This window comes from Kwoniella shivajii, chromosome 2, assembly GCF_035658355.1.
Source record: "Kwoniella shivajii chromosome 2, complete sequence".
NCBI classification, from domain to species: domain Eukaryota; kingdom Fungi; phylum Basidiomycota; class Tremellomycetes; order Tremellales; family Cryptococcaceae; genus Kwoniella; species Kwoniella shivajii.
Genome location: NC_085909.1, coordinates 1322450 through 1342480, shown reverse-complemented (window position 1 = coordinate 1342480; position 20031 = coordinate 1322450). Strand labels below are relative to the sequence as shown.

Sequence of the window (20031 nt, the reverse complement as noted above, 5' to 3'; positions counted from 1 at the left end):
TCGCACTGTATACTGTCATGATTCATCGAGATCGTCGCCAACTCTTCCCGGTCAAAGATACTTATTCTGCGTAAAGAGATTCTGCACGGAAGAATGATATTATCCCCAAGATCTACACTGCGTGAGAAAAACCTATCATATCGGTTTCCCTGTGTGTGAACCGTGCATGTGTGTGCATGTGTGTGCGTGTGTGTGTGTGCGGGTCTGTGCGGTGTAAATTCGTGTGTGTCTGTGATCGGAAATTATGGAGCTGAAACATCCCTTTCCTCCGTTATCATCTCCTATCTTTCATGATACGGTCAAAAAAGACGATTTGTGGGTTGCATCTACTTGATTCTTCAAATGCATTCGTTCAAAAAAGCAACTGTCAAAAACTACAGCACCCGGGATTCCCAAGTGGTCCCCCACCTTGGTACTAACCGAGCGATACCCAGCTTAGCTGCCCAGATCAGACGGGATGGGGCGTTTTCGAGGTTCTATGGCCGTAGATGAGAGGAGGTCTGTGCGCAGAGAATCATAATACGTAATCAGCTATTTCCTGGTTGTTTATTCGGATAGATTATCAGCAGGTGAGAAGAGCCAAAGATATGAGCCACCGTATGATATCTGCTTCTCTTTTCCTATAGTGGGTAGCAAGTAAGTAAATTTTACTTCCATTTCGGGATAAAAACCTAAATATATTCGGAAGTTCCTCACCCGTCCATTCGGGTGGAACGGATTGTCAAACCCACACTTTACTTCATTTTAAGCGCGCTTGTTCACATACATTCAAAGATGTCTATCGTTCTGTCTGTAATGTTTCGTCCGTACGCAAATCATTGGAGCCTGATACAAGGTACATAATATGTGTTCAAAGACTTTTTGGTATCAATACACTGTAGTCTCTATTTCTGAGCATCTCAAACATGCCTGTTCAAATTTCCGAGACCGCTCGTCGACAACTCGATGAATACTTAGACGCGTATCCCCGTCCGGGAGCTCCTGGAACTGTAGTCGGCGTGGTCAACAAGCAAGGAGAATCGATCTATCTTAGAAGTGTTGGAGCTAAAAATTCCGTCACCGGAGAGAAGATGGAGGATGATACCGTGAGTCATATAGGCTGTTTGATCAAGAGTTTTGACAATAACATCTGGGATAGCTCTTCTGGATTGCATCATGTACGAAGATGCTCACCGGTATAGCGGCCATGCAGTTGGTAGAGAGGGGTCTTATCAGTTTGGATGAGCCTGTATCTAAGTTTGTGCCTGAAGTCGCCGAGATAGAAGTGATCACTGAGTCAACACCGACAACGATAAAGACTAGAAAAGCTGAGTGAGTGATCTCCTATGAATTGAAGTATATCAATCTGACTGGTTCCGTTTTGACTAGCACACCAATCACTCTACGAATGTTGTTGACACATACGTCCGGATGGGGATACTCATGGTACAACGACCACATTCTAAACTGGGTGAAACAGAATGATAATGAGGTGAATGGAGACGGGTTTTGGTGCGAGTTGAATGACAAGACTAACGAGGTGGGTTATCATACAGTTCAGCGGAAAACAGCTCGAAATGGTGCGATCTTCATATTGGCATCAGCGGACCCAAGCTGACTTCAAATCCTTAGCCATTGGTAAACGAGCCTGGCACCAAATGGGAATACGGGATCAGTGAGTGGTGTAAGCGTGCTAGTAGAGAATGCAAGCTCAGATAGGGTTTAGACATGGATTGGACTGGTATTACTGTTGAAAAAGTGTCCGGCCAAAAATTGGGAGAATATCTCATTGGTGGGTTGTTTTGCAAGTGCTCTCAGGCTACATGCTAAAATACATTCCAGAGAACGTCTTCACCCCTCTGGATATTGACGACTCATATTTTGATTTCAAAGACCGGCCAGATTTGTTGAAAAGATTGAGTCCAATGCACAAGTGGGATGCCGAGACGGACACATACGACATTCGAGATTTCCCGCATCTGTACGTCAAACTAGATACAAGAAGGGCGTTGTTAACGTTATGATATAGCCTTGTCAATCCACCAAATCATCGGGGTGGTGGTGGTCTTCGTGAGTCCTCATCGGGTCATCAGGCTTGGTATGACTAATCAGATTCCCCAGACACCACTGCCAAATCGTATCTTACTGTAGTCTCTGTTCTCCTCAACAAGGGTACAGGGCCCAACGGCACCCAGATCCTGAAGCCCGAGACTGTTGAACTTATGTGAGTCGTCGATTGTGAGGTTCGAAGCTTACCTGATTCTTGTCACAGGTTCAAAGATCATTGCGAGAATATAAAGGACAAAGGTGGACTAGGCACTGATGCAATAATCAAGAGCACCGACCCAAGTAGGGCTAGTACTGATTTGGAGATGCTGTAAGCTCGATTCGATTTCCTAGACAGGTTCATGAGCTAATACAAAAAAAGACCCGGTAAAAAGAAGGGTTGGGGCTTGTCGTTCCTCCGTGAGTATTTTTCTTGCATCGTGTTGGTAGAATACTGAATATTCGCAGTCAACACCGAGGATATTTCAAATGGAAGAAAGGCTTACTCCGCCGAATGGGTGAGTAAAGCTCGATATGCGAAAATGGCAATAACTGATTCCTTCGCACAGGGGGGCGTTGCAAACTTATTCTGGATGGCTGATCCTACCTCTGAGATTGGTATGATCATCTTCAACGACGTCTTACCCTATGGATGTGAGTGCATGCCCTTAAAATGGAGAGTGAGGACATGTCTGATTCGTTGTTCAGTCCCGGAATTCTTCAAGCTTGAAGAGAAATTGCAACACATCGTGTATTCAGAAGGAGGACTTGTCGAAGCATGAGCAGTCAAGTGTAGATTAACATAGACATGTATACGCACAGACGAATTGAAGGATCACTATGCATTGTAATCTGACATGTGCTGCTTCAATTTAAAGTTGTAGTTTTAGGAGTGGATCTCTCGAGTTGAATTTTGACCTGTTTCCAGATAGCTTTTTCTCGCATGTTCGACGCATGTTCGACGACAGATCTCGCGAGGATCATATTGGTGATATAGGTAGTTAGCAGGTTCCGATGAAGTCCAGTGATTGCATCTTGTCTATAAAATTTACAAAATCTATAAATATATGAAACCTTGCAGACCTCTGAAAACCTCCCGCAATCATCATTCTATAAACATCTATATAAAGCCATCAACGAACACCACTCACGTTGCACCTCTGTTATATACCAATTAAAGAGCCTTTACGGCACACAACCACATCCGCGATATGAGATTCACAATTTCTCTTGACATCCTCAATTTTGCACACCTGTATTTTACACGATCAAGGGGTATCCTGAGGAATAGCAGGTTTCTCTTGTCCTACTTTTTCATCATCGTAAGCGCCAAGCTTATCTTGTTTCCAGATGTAATTCAAGACGTAGAGACCACATGGAACGCAAATGAGTGCAAATGCAAGATTGATCCATCCGGTTTTATGAAGACTGAGATGGGTAGCATTGATGCCAAAGGCTATCGCGGCGGAACCTGATTCAGCTGATCGAAGAGTCGCTATAATCCTTGACAAACGAGCTTTATCGCCTCCTCCTCGAGGGAAGATGTATGATGCCATGTAGTACATGTAGCCATAAGCTGTACCTTGAGCGGCAGTGGCAAGAGCTGTAGGAACCCATGCAGCGGCAAAACCCGGTGTAGACCAATCCCAAACAGGAGCCGTAGCTTTTTTGTCTTGACCTACCGTGAGGATGAGAAGCCAAATGATGGAACCGAGCAGAACAGCTAGACAACGAGTTAGTCATTATCACACAAACGTTCATGGGAGTTCTCACTGTGAAGGAAGCCCCAGGTATAAACAAGTTTCTTTCTGATAGAAGTCTTTTTACTGTCGAGGAAGAACTGGAAGTGGGTTAGCAAAATCCTGGCGAGATATCTGGCAAACTCACGCCCATGACTTGAAACCATATAATGGTCAAAGTAGGCTTGACGATTGAAGACATGCCTCGAACTCGAACGGAGAAGTGCCTAGCGAGATAAGTACCTGTTCTCATCGTTAGAACATTATATACAGTATATTATGCGTGGATGCTTACTAGTCCAAGAAGGAAGGAATAACGATTGAGACCACAAAAAGCACATTGCAATGATTTTAGGATCCTTCAATTCGTCCAAGGTGAGCATGAACTCCTTCCAAAAACCTTGATCAGGGATACCGGTGATAGGTTTCTTGTCCTTTCTTTGGACTTGCTTGGGATTTGACAACAACATGGAAACGAACGGCGCAAGACAATTGAGAGCAACGAAGACTAGATAAGTCTTGGGTTTCAATCCACCTTTCACTTTAACATCAAGATTAAGGAACAAGTTGATGAAACCGCCGATAATGGTGGCAAGGGTATAAAGGGATTGCCAGATAGCCAACATTCTTCCTTTCCTTGCAGGTTCTGAATAGACCTGTGGGAGTCTGAGTCAACAATAATTAGGGGTTTAGATGATTGGTGACACTGACTGAGATAATAACCCCTTCAGAAACCCAAAAGAGCCCAGAGGTCAGACCACAGATGACAGCACCAAGTACCAAGAACCACTGGTTTCCATAAGCAGAGTTTGTGTACAGGGCAGCAGCATACGGTGCATAACCAGCGGCACCGATCGCCAAGGTCCATCGAGGTCCCACCTTTGACAGGAATCCAGCTGCGTAACGATGTGAGCCATAGGTCACCACTACAGATAACGGACTTACTCGATACGAGAGCTGAAGGAACGATCAAAGCATACGCAATAGCAGTACTTGCATTACCGATCTCAACGTTTGCAAGACCACCAGCACCTGTAGAAGCATGATCAGTACGAACAGATAATCGTATGACTCCGTGGCCCTGACACCCATATGTACGTAAGATCCAGAAGGAAGGTGGACTCACCAGTAGCTGCCAAAGCTGCATAAGCACCAGGGGCCAAGAAGGAAGCCATACCGGTGATGATCGCTTGACATGTGACACTTCTCCACCAATGATATTTTGTAGGTCGTGAATCGGCAGAGTAGGGGACCTCATCTGCTACCAAAGGATTTGCCCCTTCGCGAGCGAGATCCTTCTCAGATTCGACTTGCGAAGACATGATGTATTTGATGCGTTTCAGCCAAAATAAGATATGCCGTACAAGACGCTTATGAGTAGGAAGCGCTCTTTGTCGTTCTATGGAAACGAGAAGAGGGATGTTGAAGAAAAGGTCGAGCTTCAGATATATATGTTACGCCCATATCTTTCAGTGACCCAGACTTTATTTGACATCCTGTTTTCCAAAAGTTCTCGGAATGTACTTCGGGATAGAGTCGCTTTGAAGTGCTTTCCCGACAAAAAGCCAAGACAAAATATCCATAATAGATGAAACGCGCTGATACAAATGCAGGTTTCCCTCGTTTGGCTGCAATAGGAAAGATTCGATGATCCGCTATCCGCGCGCATCCCGCTCGTCACCTCTCGGAATGTTTTTCTGTTTTTCAGGTTTTTGGTAACTCCTGTTCCCCATGGGCAATCTAGATTTTCTCCTTCACCACACTCCATCTCGTGCCCTACATTTGGATCGTCAAGTGGCTCGACCATTATCTTGCTCTGAACCTACAATTGACGCCCAGACATAAGATAAGGATGATAAACGGATTTACGGCAAATTCAGCCGTTAGTGTAGATGATGAAGGAAGCCAATCAAAGAGAGTCAGAAGACGTGCAGGACCATTCAAGAGATCAAGGACTGGTTGTGAGTTTCATGCATCATCCTAGTCCTGTCATTGCTGATATAGTCATGCTTTTGTTCAAGGCGGGACTTGTAAGAGGTGAGTTATGGGTGTTTTGTGTGAATTTGCGCATCTTCTGGTCAAGGCTACATTCCATCCCATATACTCTCAACGCCATTCATGCACACCACTTTACTATTCGTGCCGTCATGCACTGATGCATTGTCAGACAGCTGACAGCTGCTGTAGACGCGGCAAGAAGTGCGACGAGGAGTGGAGCGAAGCTGGTTTCTGCCAACGATGTATTGTAGGACAATTCAAATGTTCCGGACGTACTGAACAAGTTATTGGTGGACAAGCGTCAAGTAATGCCGCAAGAAGTAGCGCTGGGGGCGAAAGATCATCGTCCAGTAGAGAACCAAATGATCATCAGGATCGTCTTGCGCATCCAAACCTCAAACCTTCTGCAGCTCCGTTACCCACCTTTACATCTTCGACGAGCAATTCCATAGCAGGACCATCGCAGCCCATACTACCGACAACTTTGGATACTTCCGCTCTGAATGTTCCTAATAGCTTTGGAGCGCCATGGGCATTGAACAATTCGTCGAGCTCTCAACTATCTATAGACCCCACAGCTTTCTTCCCCTCTTTACCAAATCCCCAACCACTCTACAATTGGCCCGGCCAATTCTCAACGCAACCATCTGCATTTCTCACAACAAATAACGACGGAACACTGGCTATCGATTCAACTCCGTTTAATTGGAATGATCAATCCACGAATGATATGTGGAATGAGCTGGCAGCCTCATTCGCTGCAGCAAGTAGCGAGGGAACAAATAAAACCAACTCTCACCCTCTACCTCCCCAGCTCAACGCCAATTCGAGAGTCTTGTTTCTGAATTCCGAAAGACCAACTCGACAGGGTGTCTCACTAGCGGAGATCTGTAAGTGTTGTTCGTACTAGTTGGCGTTGCTAACACCCCTTGCAGACGCTCGAGTAGTAGAGTCATGGCTTGTTGGAATACCGTCTACCACCAGAGATTACGCGAGAGCACGTATTTTGGCGCAGAATGACAATAACAGTAAGTTTTTGAGGTCATTCAAGTCGAGGTCTCTTGCTGACTAGTAGTAAGGTGTGATGCGGAATGTCCGCTTCGCTGTCTCAGCCGCATACATCTTCCTCTTCGCTGGCTGTCGCGAACGATCGATGGAAAACCCTAACACACCTCAGCCAAAATTAGTAGAATTAGCTTTTAAAGGTGCAGGCCTTGTAGATGGGAAACCAAACCTCCGAGCTCAACAACCGGATGGCGGCAGTGATTCAGTATCCCCAGCTAGCAAAAGTGGAGATAAAGATGAAACCAGCTCGGCTATGAAGAAAATAAGAATTTACGTCGATCACGTTTCGACGCCATTCGCAGCTGATATGGAAAGCTTGAAATGGACCGAAGATGCTGTACAGGAGCTCAAAACGATTAAGATCACGGATGAATCGCAATTGTCTAATCTGTGCGTCGTATCTCCAATCTCACCTCTATTTATGCTGATATCTTAGCAGACTTTGGGGGGTCATCGACTTGCAGCTCGTTGAATTCATTCGAGGAGGTGCTGCACCGTCATACCACATGCTGGCTTTAGGCGACAGACTGGTTAGAGATGCTATGGGCAGCACTCAACCCCCTATCACGTTATCTAGTCTTCGGACATCTGATACGTTCTCACTTCGTCTCTATGCACTCTCCGACATCAGTCGCTGCATTGTTTACAGAGGGAAAAAGACCATGTGAGTACTTCAACCATCTCACAGTACTGTATGCTAAATTCCGGCAGATTCAACTTCTGGTCAGACATCAATGACGATCATAGTGATACTGCTACAAACTCGGACGATGAAGAACCCTGGGCTACATATCTGGGTCTCCCTGATTCCATCGTCATACTCCTAGCTGAAGTGGTCAATTTGTGCGCCGAACTCTCATCAAGCTCCCCTTCATCTATTAAAGCTCAAGCAGACGAGCTAGAGTCTGCCCTGAAATCCTGGCAGTCTCAAACTTTCAGCACCGTCACATCAGTTGATTCAGCTGCATTGGTCTCGAGAACCATTGCTGGCGAATTATGGCGACTCTCTGCTTTGGTACTCCTCTACGAATCGGTTCATCGCGTAGGAGGCCTACATCCTGTTCTACGTAGAGCCCAAACCGAAATCCTCAGTCTCCTCGATGCGATCACCAAACTGCCAAATGGCGATTTATGGGGATTCATCGGTCTTCCCGCATTCCTTGCTGCCTGTCTCAGTATAAGCGAGCATGATAGGCAAAGATCCTTGCAGCATCTGGCAAGGCCTGGACCAGAACGGATGTGGCTAGATAACATAGCTTTAGTCGAGAAAGTTTGGGAAGAAACGGATGAAACGGGTAAATTACCTGACTGGCATGACAAGATGACCAGAGAAGGGATGTCGGTTGCTTTCTTTTAAAGCCAGTCGCACTTTGCTTGTTCTATACCCCTTGTTGTATATAGAATGATCATCATCTTTCGATAGAATATCGATTGGTGTATCACGTGTTGCTCTCAATAGGACGAAGTTAATTTGACATTCCCCACTAGTCTCCCCCTGGGTATTGTGCTTGGAAATCCTCGAGACAAGGAAGTTCACTTGATTCTATGTCCGCAATTGCGGAATGAGGCTATACCAGAGGAAGAACTTGCCAACACAGGATACTGAGAGAACATCAGGTTTCCATGAGTTGACCATGTCAATCGGAGAATCGTCTCAGCAGTTCGGCTTTGGCTTTTTTTGGGTTTCTACTCAGGGAACCACCGGGATGTTTATAAGCGCGTGATTTTTACAGCGCTCAATCAATATTTTTGCTCTTCCCATTCGTCAACTGTTTTGTGCTCACTCACTAAACCACATCGCGATGTGACATTCGCAGCCAATAATGCATGACAACGGTAGAACCGAAGATGGATGCAGAGTGCCTAGCTTGTAGGTGAAAGAAGAGACCGCTGCATACGAGCTTGACGGATCGGTTCTGGAATTTTGGAAGCGCCATACATCTTCTTGCTCAACTCGATATATAGTTCCTCAACTTTCGACACATTTGGTTGAAACAGTGGTCTCGCATATTACAGTCCTGTCCACCATCTGCAGAAGAGATTCCGATTCTACTTCTTGTATTCATTATAAAATTCTGGATAATTGCTCAACAACATGCCTGTCGCTACTAAACTCAAGAAAACCTCAAACGAGATACCTACTTTGGTACGCGTTGATCCATCACAGCCAGGGGAGACTCAAGCTAATATCCATACAAGATGGCATCCTGAAATACCGTGAGTCGTTTGGTCTCTCCGGTGGTGACATTGCTCTTGTAGCCGAATTGCTGACCCTCCGTTGCAGATGTGTCGCAACTGTACCTGTCGGAAAACCATTCCGAGTGGAATGTCTCGATTATTCTGGATCTCAAGTCCATAACGATGATAACGCGGATGATATAGTTCATCTAGATCATGATTCAGATCATCACCTCTCAGGACCTTTTTCAGTTCCAGGATCAATGCCTGGAGATGTATTGGAAATTGAAATATTGGATGTGACTCCTTTCCCGGATCATAATTGGGGTTATTGCGTGACTGCTCCTGGTTTAGGAAGTTTGGATGACGAGGATAAAGAAACTTTGGTTACAAAGAGTATTTGGGATTTCTACGGTACGTCAATGATTGCGTCAACAGAGCGAGTGATGCCTAATTCGGGTATCTAGGCAATGAAACATCATCTCGACATGTTCCTCATGTAGCATTTCAAGGTAGACCACATGCTGGTGTTATAGGAACTGCACCCTCCAAAAAACTTCTCGAGCATTGGGTCAAGAGGGAGTCGGATCTAGAGGTAGCCACCGCTGGTAAAGCAGGGTGTAGTCTACCACAGCCAAAAGGAGCATATGTAGGACAGGATCTGGACGATGAATTGAGGGAAAAAATCTACCGTGAAGGAGCTAGAACGAGTCCTGGTAGAGAACATGGCGGAAATATCGACATAGGTCTAGCAACAAGAGGATCCAGGATGTATCTCGTGAGCTCGTCTCGAACATCTGGACTGAAAGCCAAAAGCTAACTCTAGCATAGCCCGTTTATATCCCTGGAGCATCATTATCAGTAGGAGACACTCATTTCTGTCAATCGGACGGTGAACCCACAACAGCAATTGAAATGGCAGGCATCGTCACATTGCGAGTCAACATCATTCCTCAAGGTGTACAACAGCTATGTATGAAAAGTCCAATGTATAGAACAAGTCCCAGTGAGCCAATTTACAGGGATAGATTATGTTTCACCGGGTTGAGTGTGGATAAAGATGGAAACCAAACAAATCAAAGTGGATTAGTAAGTCAAATGCTTTTTACCCTTTGAAAATTGCACAATTTCTGACATTCTCTACCTTTGCGCAAACAGTTAGCGTACCGAAATGCCGCGTTCCAAGCCATAGAATATCTTATATCATTCGGATACACTCGTGAACAAGCATACATCCTTCTTTCAGCTGCTCCAATCGATTCTCGAGTTGTGGCAACAGCAAACAGACCAAACTTCGTGGTCAGTATTGGATTGCCTACTGAAATATTTGATTTCGACATATTACCTAGGGTAAATGGAATCACAGACGATAAGAAGAGGGTGATACAAGGTCCAGCATTACCCAGTGTTAGAGTAAATGGAAAAGTAGCAGATGGGTTCAACCATGAACACTAGTAAAACACATATACCGTTCGTATCGATACAAGCATTAAGACCCATTTATACCGCATATGCATCTATGCATCTATGTTTCTTGATGAACGATATGCCAGATAGGTGCCGCTACTTTACCAGAATAACTGTATGCAAGCCAATTCTTCTTTGGATGCCATGTGAGGGCACTGACCATTCCGTACACGGGCAATTTGGCAATAGTCGCTCCAGAATATACAGATACCTACATCGTGGTCAGGCTGAGACTTTCCCATTCAAAACCGTCGACTTACTATGGCGATGAAATTATCGTCACCTCCCAAAGCGATAAATTCACCATCATTGGAAAAAGCAATTTGACGTATCGCCGCCCTGAAGTATTAGTCAGCTTCTGGACCTCTATTATCATACTTATACTCACGTGCAGACGTCAAACGTCCTTTCGCAAATCCAATCTCTTGTATCAAACATACTCAACAACGCGTCTTGTCCTCCCGCGGCAAGGAACTTCCCCTGAGGATCGAAAGCCAAACTGAGTAGACTTGCACTATGACATACGGCATGTCTAAATCTGTGCAGTTGTTTCGCCTTTTTCTTCTCGGAGGGCTTGGAGGGTGGCAAGGGTGGAGAAGGCTGTCGACTTGGTGCAGCAGAGGAAAGTGGTAGCGGAATGGGATCTGCTGGGAGCGGTAATTTAGAATCTGTCATTTCGACATCTACCCCTTCTGTTGGCTTTCCATCTTCATTGTTAACATCTTCATTTGCTTCTTTCTTCTGGTCGGAGTTTAGATCATCAACTCCTTTCGGCTCCTCGTTCATTTCCACGTCTAACTCTTCATTCTCTTTTCCGTCTCTTGTATTTTCTGGCGATGCTTCTCGACTCGCTGCCCTGCTCTTCGCTATTTCCACGTTATCTTCCTCTGCAGCTGGCTTAGGACTCGACGGCGTTGTCGATGAACCACTCTCGACGATGACTGGTCCAGAAAGTCCTTCTAGTTCCCCTCCATCTGGCACTTGTAATCGTGAGGGATATACCCAGGCATTTATTGAACCATCGTTAGATACGGCGCAAACCAATTTACCGGAATTTGAAAATCGAAGACTGTTGATCTACCCAAATACACAAATTCAGTTCGTGGAGGAGAATTCTAATGACAGGTTTGCTCACCTCTTCAGCTCCAATGTCCATCAAAGCACCACCTAGAGCTATATCATCCCTCCTTGACCATTTCTCCTCTCCATCAATCGTGGTAAGCCAGTAGAAGAAAACCTCATCTTTATTACGCTGAGGACATACAACAGCAAAATGTCGACCTGAAGGATGGAAGGAAATGTTCAAGACGTCACCTGGTATCTTGAACGTTACAGTGGGCGATGAGGGAGCTGTCATGGGATTGATCAGCACATTGAAAGGGTAATATGTGACGTTGAATCTCACAAGTCAGATTCCAGATAGCAATCATACCTCCCACTGACGAGCCTTTGTCTCCTGATATCAGTATATTAGGATCCACAGGAGACCAGGCTATAGCTCCTACATGACCATTATGTACACTATGCTTGGATGATGAAGGCAAAGCCTTTGACGATTTTGGATCTATCTACTTTATTGGTTTAGTAAGTCTTCAAGGGAAAGATACATATGACATACATTTGGCTTTGCATCCAACACCAGCAGTTCTTTGAACTCGCCTCCTGTAGCTACTTTTTTTCCATCGCACGACCATGCTACAGTTCTCACATGCTTTACATTACCACCTCGTACATCATGTGGTCGAGAGAAAGCTGGCCGCTACACGGTGTCCTTTGGTGAGTTCTAACTCCTCTTCCGACACATGAACAGCGACATTACTCACTTGTAAATCCCTTGCTGCAGGTTGTGCAAGGGGGAAAAAGTCCGGTCTGTATATCTGTTCACCTTCGTTGACCATTGCGACCGAATGTATTCCGAACCAGGGCACTGAACTATACCTGTAGGATGATGAATGAAAACACCCAGAAACTAAAATTGTAGAGATGATGTCAATTTATCCGGTTACCAAGTCAACCCTGTAATCCGTCTCGTAAGTCATCCCCATAGTCTTGAACATATCCTTTCTCCACTTCGTCAAATCACATCTTACCTTGTATCTTTCTCATGAACAGGTGCTAGCACAAGATCTTCACCATATCCATATCACAACGTAAATACGCGAACTCTTGATCAGCAATTACGACCGATAGAACGTGAGATGTCTTTGCGACCTCTCTTACCCCAGTGCACCCAACTTCATCGCTCAACGCGTCATTCCATCCGATACATTTCATCCTCATCTCCAAGAGGACGACCATCATCTACCACCTCATCAGCGATTGGGGCAGCTTCACGAACTTTAGAATCACTGTCGGAGAGCTTCAATGATATCGCCGAGAAGTTCAGGCAAGCTGTGCAACAGAATCATTCTGAGCAATATGAGGGCGTTGAGGAGAGAGGATTGAGGATGTTGATATTTGGGAAGCCTGGTAGTGGGAAGGTGAGCATAGTACCTTTCGTCTTATTCGAGACGTGTAAGCTTACTCTCATGGAATATCAGGGAACGCTGAGTGCTCGGTTCGTATACTTCTCTCGAATTATAGAAAGTAAACTATACTGACAACTGGAACATAACTGCAGACTAGTGAAGGAGTATGATATAGCGTTCGTATCAACGGGAGACGTGTTGAGAAAAGAAATAGCAGCCAAATCGGAAGTAGGTAGAAAAGCTGAAGAGGTTGTGGCTAGCGGAGGTAAGTTGGATCACTTGATACGTCTATAGGCATCGCTGATAATGGTTGGCGAACAGGTTTGGTGTCGGACGAATTGATGCTGGAAATTGTTAAGACTGAATTAGACAGAATGCACGGTAAAGTGAGTGAGACCAGTTCGATGAAGATGGTGTACTAACCTGAAGTTGCTGCCGATAGAGCTGGATTGTAGATGGGTTCCCTCGTACACTGCATCAAGGAGAGTTGCTCGACTCCGTACTCAATCAAGAGGTATGTTTCGCAAACTTTGATCCTTTTCGCACATTTATCTTAGCTAACAAATGGCCAGAATCGACCTTTGAACATGATTGTCCACTTGAACGTTCCCGATTCTGTAATCATGGCTCGTATATCAGGTGAGTCTTCATTCATTTCCCGTTTTACCTGCAATATCTCATTGGGACCGCTCCGAATTGATTCGATTTCGGTGTCGATTTCAGCTCGATGGGTCCATCTACCCTCTGGAAGAGTATACAACACGACATACTCAGCGCCCAAAACTCCAGGGAAAGATGATGTGACTGGTGAACCATTATCAAAAAGACCTGATGATACGCCCGTACGTGACTGCGCGTTCATCTCATTCCACCCCAATCGTCCGCTAATGCAGACATCGTACGGAATGATCGATTCCAGGAAACTTTCTCAAAGAGGCTACAAGCGTACTATGAATCAACGGCTCCATTGCTTGAGGTAGGTATAACTTTCGCGACGAGAGTCAACACGCGAAATTCACTCGGATATAGGAAGCTGGCTAATTTGAATGAACGTGTGTAGTATTTCGCAAAGACATACCCATCATCTTTATTCTCGTTAAGTGGTTCATCTTCCGACGAGGTACTTATCGCAGCCGGTCTAAAATCTCCTAAATCATCAAAAGCAAAATCAACTGACTTTGAATCATTTTCTTCTTCTTCTATTGATACGACTGGTGATTCACCAAAAACAATCGCTGCACTCGATCAGTTATGGCCTCAATTACAAGCTCTGATCGAACCTTTCAATTTACGTAGAAAACCAAAAAGAGAAGGCACGGGAATAGAAACAGGAGAATTATCAGAAGATCAAGTTAAAGAGATTAGAAAAGAAGCTGATGATTTGAAAGATCCAAATGAACTGGATGTTGGTGGAAAAGACAAGGCTCACGTACAGTGATAAAGGTAAGGATAGGGATAGTGTACCAAAAGCATGTAAATAGTCGTAGAAGAGATCCTTGCAAGTGAATATAATGAGATGAGACGTAGTACCAATAAAAAGCCACTACAGTGAATCACAAAGTAAAAAATGCATGATATACCAAACATCTCTCCCCCTATCTTATGCTCGTGTGTTTTCAGAATTTTTGTTAAAAAAGAATGTAACAGATTGTCCATTATGCCAGATTTTATCATTACACACATTTTCCTCCTCTGTACACTTGATTTATGGTCATTTCCTTCCGCATTACCCTCACCAAAAGTTAATCAGATCATTCAAGCAGAAAGCTTAGAGAAGAAGTGGAAGAAATCTACGTTTGAAGCTTGAAGCGAACATTCGTAAATGTAATGAGAACTGACCCAAGCTGACCAGATGGCTCTTTGGTACTACAGTTTCGAACATGCGAATCAGCATTGCAAAGGGTGGGCCAGAATTGGGATTGCGCGACTCACCTGCTCTGGAAGTCGTTGCATCAAAGTATCCAATCCGACCTTGTCGACCAAAGTCTTTGGGATCGCCTTGGAGAGCACATTCTTTCGGCTGACCAAATTCTCGTAGAGATCAGATACCTCAAGCTCGTTCTGAAGGTCATTAAGGGTAGATGACAATAGATCAGAAATGACAGTTCGGGTTTTGGAGCCCTTGTTTCGTAACCATTCTTTCGTGATACAGGTGTATTCTTGAGCGGCGTTTTCGCAAATCTTGGACTGGATGTCTTTGACGTAGCTTTGGTCTGATGCAGGAGATCGATGGTCAGCGCTGTTAGCAATAATAGCGTTAGTACTCACAGAATGGAGAAGGTTTGCCATCTTTGAAGACCATCAGATCCAAATACTCCTCGTCGTTCAAACCAAGACCGGCAAGTACTTCAAGAGAGGACGAAGTAACACCACCTTTATTAGTGCTGGCATCTTTGAAATGGGTCACACCTTTCTTCTCCATGAACAATCGAGCTTGTTGGGTGAAGAACAGATTTGCACCTTCGACAATGTACTTGAAGTGAGGCTTTCCTTCAGCATCGACAAGTCTGTTGACGTTTGAGATATTGACGGCTTCAGGTCGTCCACCGCAAGGTACGAAGAGATCACACTTGACTCGGAAGTGGAATTCATTTCGATATTGCGTACCATCGGGAACGATTTCACCGGCTGAAAGAGGGTTAGCTTCTATTTCGAATTGATGAGGTCTGATACACTCACTGGGTAATTTCAGATCTTTATCATCAACCAGAACTCTGTAACCATCTGGACCGAATTTGGACGGGTCAAAGTCGGAGACCATCTTCCTTCCTTTGGCAAGTCTGATCAATTCAGGTCGATCAAGACCTGCAGGATCATAAATGATACCACTTCCATCAATGATTCCGACAGTCTTGTCTTTGGAAAGCAGAATCTCGTTGGAACCAAGATCACCATCGGGTCCACCGGTTTGCAACTTCGTAACATCCTTTTCGTTAAGGCCATGAGCTTTCAAGACACCGAGAATGTATTGTCGAACCGACAACGAGGTCATACCGTAGGTGTCATGGGGAATACCACCAAGTAATTCAGCAGATTTACCAGTGGTGAAGGATTTCCACCAAGGCGCTTGTCTGGACCTTGCATGTTGAGCTGCCCAATCCATCAAATCGGCAGTGTTCTCATCCGGACCGAAGAAAAGAATCTCAGGATCTTGTCTTCCGCTGACATCGACGATCTTGCCTTTGATACCAGGGGTTTTACCGGGAATGAGCAAGTCGATGATGGAATCGGCGTATTTTTCGAAGCATTGCTTGTAGTTGGCGCTAACATCGGGTAAGATAGTACCCTTGGCACCTCCCTCAGGGATATCCTTGTTCTTAAGATTTTGGGTAGAAGATAAAGCGTAGTTCTCGTCAAACAAAGTTCTGACGTTTGAGTTGTAGTTTTCCTTGCTTCTTGATCTAATGATTCGAATACCACCTCGAGCTACATCCCTGAATCGGACGTGGAAACCTCGGAAGTCTGATCCCACAACGAAGAACATACCGAAAGGCTTCTTGGGGTATTCGACGTCGGGGAGGAAGTTGGGATCAAGTCGGAAGGAAAGAGCAACCTTGGTAGGTTGGTAGAAGTTGCACTTGAGTACATGCTTGTTGAAGATGAGCAAAGCTTCTAGGATCTGAACGGCGTGCTGGTTGGATGCGGTCCTTCTGATCTTTTGGTAGAGTTGTTCGTCAGTCAAAGGTTGCTCTGTCTTCAGTCGTTGGAATGAGAGTGTAGGAGTGAGTTGGGAAGCCTCATCAGCGGCAGGGTAGTGTACCATTGCAAAGTTGATATAGAGCATCCTGACGAGATCTGGGTGATTCTGGATGACTTCCTTGATGCTATCCCTTGTAAAAGTCTCTTCTCTGAATCTAGTCTTGATCTTGTTCAAAACCTCAGCGTGATCAGGGTTAGACTCGTCGAGCGCGTTCTTTAACGCAAGATAAGCAGAACCAAGACGATTACAGAAGTGTTGGGCAAAAATCCATCCGACATAAGCATAGGTGGCTTCTTGGACGGCATGAGGGCTGTCATCGTCATCGGCGACGGAGAAGAATGGGTTATCGGGGAGACAGTAGAGCAAGGAAGCTTCTCGAACTACTTGATGGATAGAGTGCTCGATAGGAGGAGCCCGTGTGTTGGGCACTGGGTTCAGGTACATGGAAATGATGGTAACACCGTTGGAAAATTGTTCGACGTATTTCCTAGCAGAGTAGAGACCGTAGAAGTGGTAAAGATCACTGAGGGCGGAAAAGAATTTCCTTGTACCTCCCATTCTACCTGGGTGTGAGCTCAAGTTTCGCCAGTGAGACGCTGTCTTACTCACTTGTATCCGATGACCAATCTCCTTTCTCTGCTGTCCTCAACTTCAAACATCTCAATTACTGGTCCGTATCTTTGCTCAACTTCATTCATGACATGTTGGTAGACCTCCAAGGTGTTTTCACTTGCTTTTTCGAGGAAAGCTGAATCTGACACTGATCGGATTTCAGTAGTGCCTTGAGCAGTCTTGACAGGAGCAGACGTTGGGAAAGCACATCTAGAGACGAAGTAACATCGAAGTTGTTGAGAGATGGTCGATGAAATGGCACCTGTCGATCGATAAGTTTCAAGTCGGTATGCCTTTTCAGGAGAAGAGTCATCAAAGAAGAGGGAGTCGATTCTACGATCATCATTTGTTCAGCAGACTGCACACATACACTCTAGTAGTTGTGAATTAAACTCACCTTTGCTCAACGGAAGCACCGGGTCCTTCTGTAACGGTCACACCTGCTTTAGAAGTATGAATGAAAACAGCTCCTTCACGACCTTTCTCTTGTCCTTCAGGAGTGATCTTTTCGAGATCAATGACAAGCTTCTCGGGATCATGTTTGGTGTATGCTAAGAGCTTGGCAGAGAAGAGAGCGAGAACGTGATCGGCGATAGTCTCTGGCTTTTCCCAAAGGAAGTACGCGTTTTCAATACCTGTACCAAGATCGTCAGCAAAATGAATCCGCGGCCTGTTACGTGTCGATGAACTTCGATTACACTCACCAAGATGGTTGTAGAACCAGTCAACTTCACCGTGAACTAATTCTTGAGGCATAAATCCGCTCTCAGCGAGGATACGAGACACGGTAGCTTGTTGATCTGCTTTCGCGGGGAAAGGAGAGGATTTATAACCGCTGTATGAAGAAAAGGGGGCTCGTCAGTCCAGTCTATTGAGAAGAGCTGTCGAGATAAAGCGAGGTATCACTAACATCGTATCCTTCCTAATCCTGTTGCCACCAGATTCTGAGCTAGCTCGAGAGGATCGACCTGAAGCAGCGCCATTTATGAGGTTGGCCACTTGCTGAGGCATGGGAGGCTGGAGCTAGCATGATACAACGGTTATCAGCACGATTCAGTAGCAAGAACAACAGGTCCGAAAACTTACAGAGCCGTTTGGGGTTCCGATAGGAGACGCAGACATCGTGGATGGATTCTATGTGTTTAGGCTGTTGACATTATTCAGGAATACTAGTCAGCCGATTTATACCATATATGGTTTGTATCTCAATTCTAAAAGGGATAAAAACAGAAGTTGAGAAGCACAGAACCAAGACTGAGTGAATTGAGAAAGTTATGACGCCGCGCGCTGGATTACCGACGGCAATGCCGTCCCTTTTTGGATGATGAAAGATAGAAAGAAGCGAGAGATAGACAGACCAGAGAAGAAGCAAGAGAAGCAAGCCCGCACTGACTCTATCACTTGACAAGGACACGAAAGAAAGAAAGATGGACGGGATTGGCAAAGTTCCAAGTGGGATAGACACGCGCTGAATGGCGAGGGATAAATAAAATTGTGTAGATTTGTGGAGATGAATTCCGGTAAAAATGAAGGATAGCTTTACCGTTTATATATGTATATTTTTTGAAAAGATAAGAGACATGGGATGATAAGACAGCAATGAAGAAGATGAGAAGAAAGATTATAATGAGAACAAGATAGACGGAGTTGATGGATGTCTGAGACGTTCAGATCAAATATCAAGAGATAAGCTATCTCTGTTTATCTCTTCCTAATTTGAGTCGACAGAATAAAAACAAAGGATGAAACACATTCAACACAGATCGCAAAGGATATTCCGCTTGTGACAATGTCCGAAATGTATGGCATGGAGATAACGATGATAAGCAATAATTATAGGAGGAACGATGACAAATGTGTTTCTGGTGAGGTCTACCGAGGTCTTGGGGGCATCGTCACGAGTTGATGAAGAGTAAATGAATGGGAGGCTGGTACAAATGACAGCAAATGATGTAGACGCTTGTCCAGGCATATCTCACAATATGGCAGAAGATAACAAATCCGGTCCGAGCAGTAAAGGGGACCTGCTGTTCCACACCTTGATGCAGGGGAAGATCAACTCACCTTATTGCTATATACGGTGGGCCATATGGCTGTTTTGTTGCCTTGTTAGATGATTGACAAGAACGAAAGAAAGTGGGGAAATACGATGGTGCCCCCTAAGGAACTGCATCTGTTATATATACAATCCATAGAGATGTCAAAGGCGACTAGGTTTGTTACGTGTACCAGGCTTGCTGAATTTTTGATTTAGTTTTATTTCGAAGAGATGACGAAATTCGAAATCATCGCTTCACGCGATCCGAGTATTCGATAAAAAAACTTAACTTTTGCTTGTAGATGCCTAAACGAAGGAGAACAGTAAGTAGTCATGCTTATTGTTCAAACCCTGAAGTAGCATCTTCCCCACACTCCAGAGTCAACAACGTCTAGGAAACGTAATGGTGTAGACTTCAATAGCTTGTAAGCCCGCCTAATCGAGCAACGACGTATGACAAAAGATAAAAGGAGGCGTTTAAAGTAGAATTTTTCGTGGGTCCAATTTCCGATCTGGTCAGATTATCTGACCTTTTCTTGAGGTTTATTTCGAACGGAGCATGTTTATTTCGAATCGCTTCGGGTTTACCGGACGGACTGCTCAAGTGTGCAAACAGTGAAATAGGAATCTCGCTTGCGGGGGATAGCATGACATGCTGCATCATCCATAGCTATGCGAGAACGTGATACAAAGGTCTATTTCACCCTCTCGTGGGGAAATCCTCTCTTTCAGATCACCTGA

The 20031-nt window shown here is 44.9% G+C and overlaps 7 protein-coding genes and 1 non-coding gene across 8 annotated transcripts; 4 read left to right on the top strand and 4 right to left on the bottom strand.

Moving 5' to 3' along the window:
• Positions 1-372: 372 nt before the first annotated feature.
• IL334_001859 lies at positions 373-487 on the bottom strand. The gene has a single exon (XR_009999580.1). It is a non-coding gene; the product is annotated as a 5S ribosomal RNA (ribosomal RNA).
• A 418-nt stretch (positions 488-905) lies between these two features.
• Positions 906-2807, top strand: IL334_001858 (uncharacterized protein; the record flags this gene model as incomplete). The annotated part of the gene is made up of 13 exons (XM_062933608.1): positions 906-1085; positions 1139-1311; positions 1369-1519; positions 1612-1654; positions 1706-1771; positions 1822-1960; positions 2009-2049; positions 2101-2203; positions 2252-2356; positions 2408-2445; positions 2494-2543; positions 2595-2679; positions 2734-2807. The coding sequence occupies 13 exons, from the start codon at positions 906-908 to the stop codon at positions 2805-2807; spliced, it is 1248 nt and encodes a 415-aa protein (XP_062789659.1).
• A 486-nt stretch (positions 2808-3293) lies between these two features.
• On the bottom strand, positions 3294-5086 carry IL334_001857 (uncharacterized protein; the record flags this gene model as incomplete). Its single annotated transcript, XM_062933607.1, has 7 exons — positions 3294-3748; positions 3799-3865; positions 3913-4007; positions 4060-4420; positions 4476-4660; positions 4710-4796; positions 4891-5086. 7 exons carry the CDS (start codon positions 5084-5086, stop codon positions 3294-3296), a joined length of 1446 nt encoding a protein of 481 aa, XP_062789658.1.
• Positions 5087-5616: 530 nt separating this feature from the next.
• Positions 5617-8184, top strand: IL334_001856 (uncharacterized protein; the record flags this gene model as incomplete). Its single annotated transcript, XM_062933606.1, has 7 exons — positions 5617-5725; positions 5786-5801; positions 5952-6652; positions 6698-6790; positions 6842-7217; positions 7267-7491; positions 7539-8184. 7 exons carry the CDS (start codon positions 5617-5619, stop codon positions 8182-8184), a joined length of 2166 nt encoding a protein of 721 aa, XP_062789657.1.
• A 738-nt stretch (positions 8185-8922) lies between these two features.
• On the top strand, positions 8923-10460 carry IL334_001855 (uncharacterized protein; the record flags this gene model as incomplete). Its single annotated transcript, XM_062933605.1, has 5 exons — positions 8923-9044; positions 9112-9419; positions 9473-9783; positions 9837-10094; positions 10164-10460. 5 exons carry the CDS (start codon positions 8923-8925, stop codon positions 10458-10460), a joined length of 1296 nt encoding a protein of 431 aa, XP_062789656.1.
• A 70-nt stretch (positions 10461-10530) lies between these two features.
• IL334_001854 (uncharacterized protein) lies at positions 10531-12370 on the bottom strand (the record flags this gene model as incomplete). The annotated part of the gene is made up of 7 exons (XM_062933604.1): positions 10531-10683; positions 10733-10811; positions 10861-11549; positions 11608-11822; positions 11878-12040; positions 12091-12231; positions 12296-12370. The coding sequence occupies 7 exons, from the start codon at positions 12368-12370 to the stop codon at positions 10531-10533; spliced, it is 1515 nt and encodes a 504-aa protein (XP_062789655.1).
• A 300-nt stretch (positions 12371-12670) lies between these two features.
• Positions 12671-14378, top strand: IL334_001853 (uncharacterized protein; the record flags this gene model as incomplete). Its single annotated transcript, XM_062933603.1, has 9 exons — positions 12671-12952; positions 13013-13029; positions 13093-13205; positions 13262-13326; positions 13383-13454; positions 13513-13579; positions 13664-13782; positions 13860-13916; positions 14001-14378. The coding sequence occupies 9 exons, from the start codon at positions 12671-12673 to the stop codon at positions 14376-14378; spliced, it is 1170 nt and encodes a 389-aa protein (XP_062789654.1).
• Positions 14379-14695: 317 nt separating this feature from the next.
• IL334_001852 (uncharacterized protein) lies at positions 14696-18374 on the bottom strand (the record flags this gene model as incomplete). Its single annotated transcript, XM_062933602.1, has 9 exons — positions 14696-14806; positions 14873-15153; positions 15209-15568; positions 15620-17199; positions 17250-17585; positions 17650-17887; positions 17957-18087; positions 18163-18275; positions 18339-18374. 9 exons carry the CDS (start codon positions 18372-18374, stop codon positions 14696-14698), a joined length of 3186 nt encoding a protein of 1061 aa, XP_062789653.1.
• Between the last annotated feature and the right edge of the window lie 1657 nt (positions 18375-20031).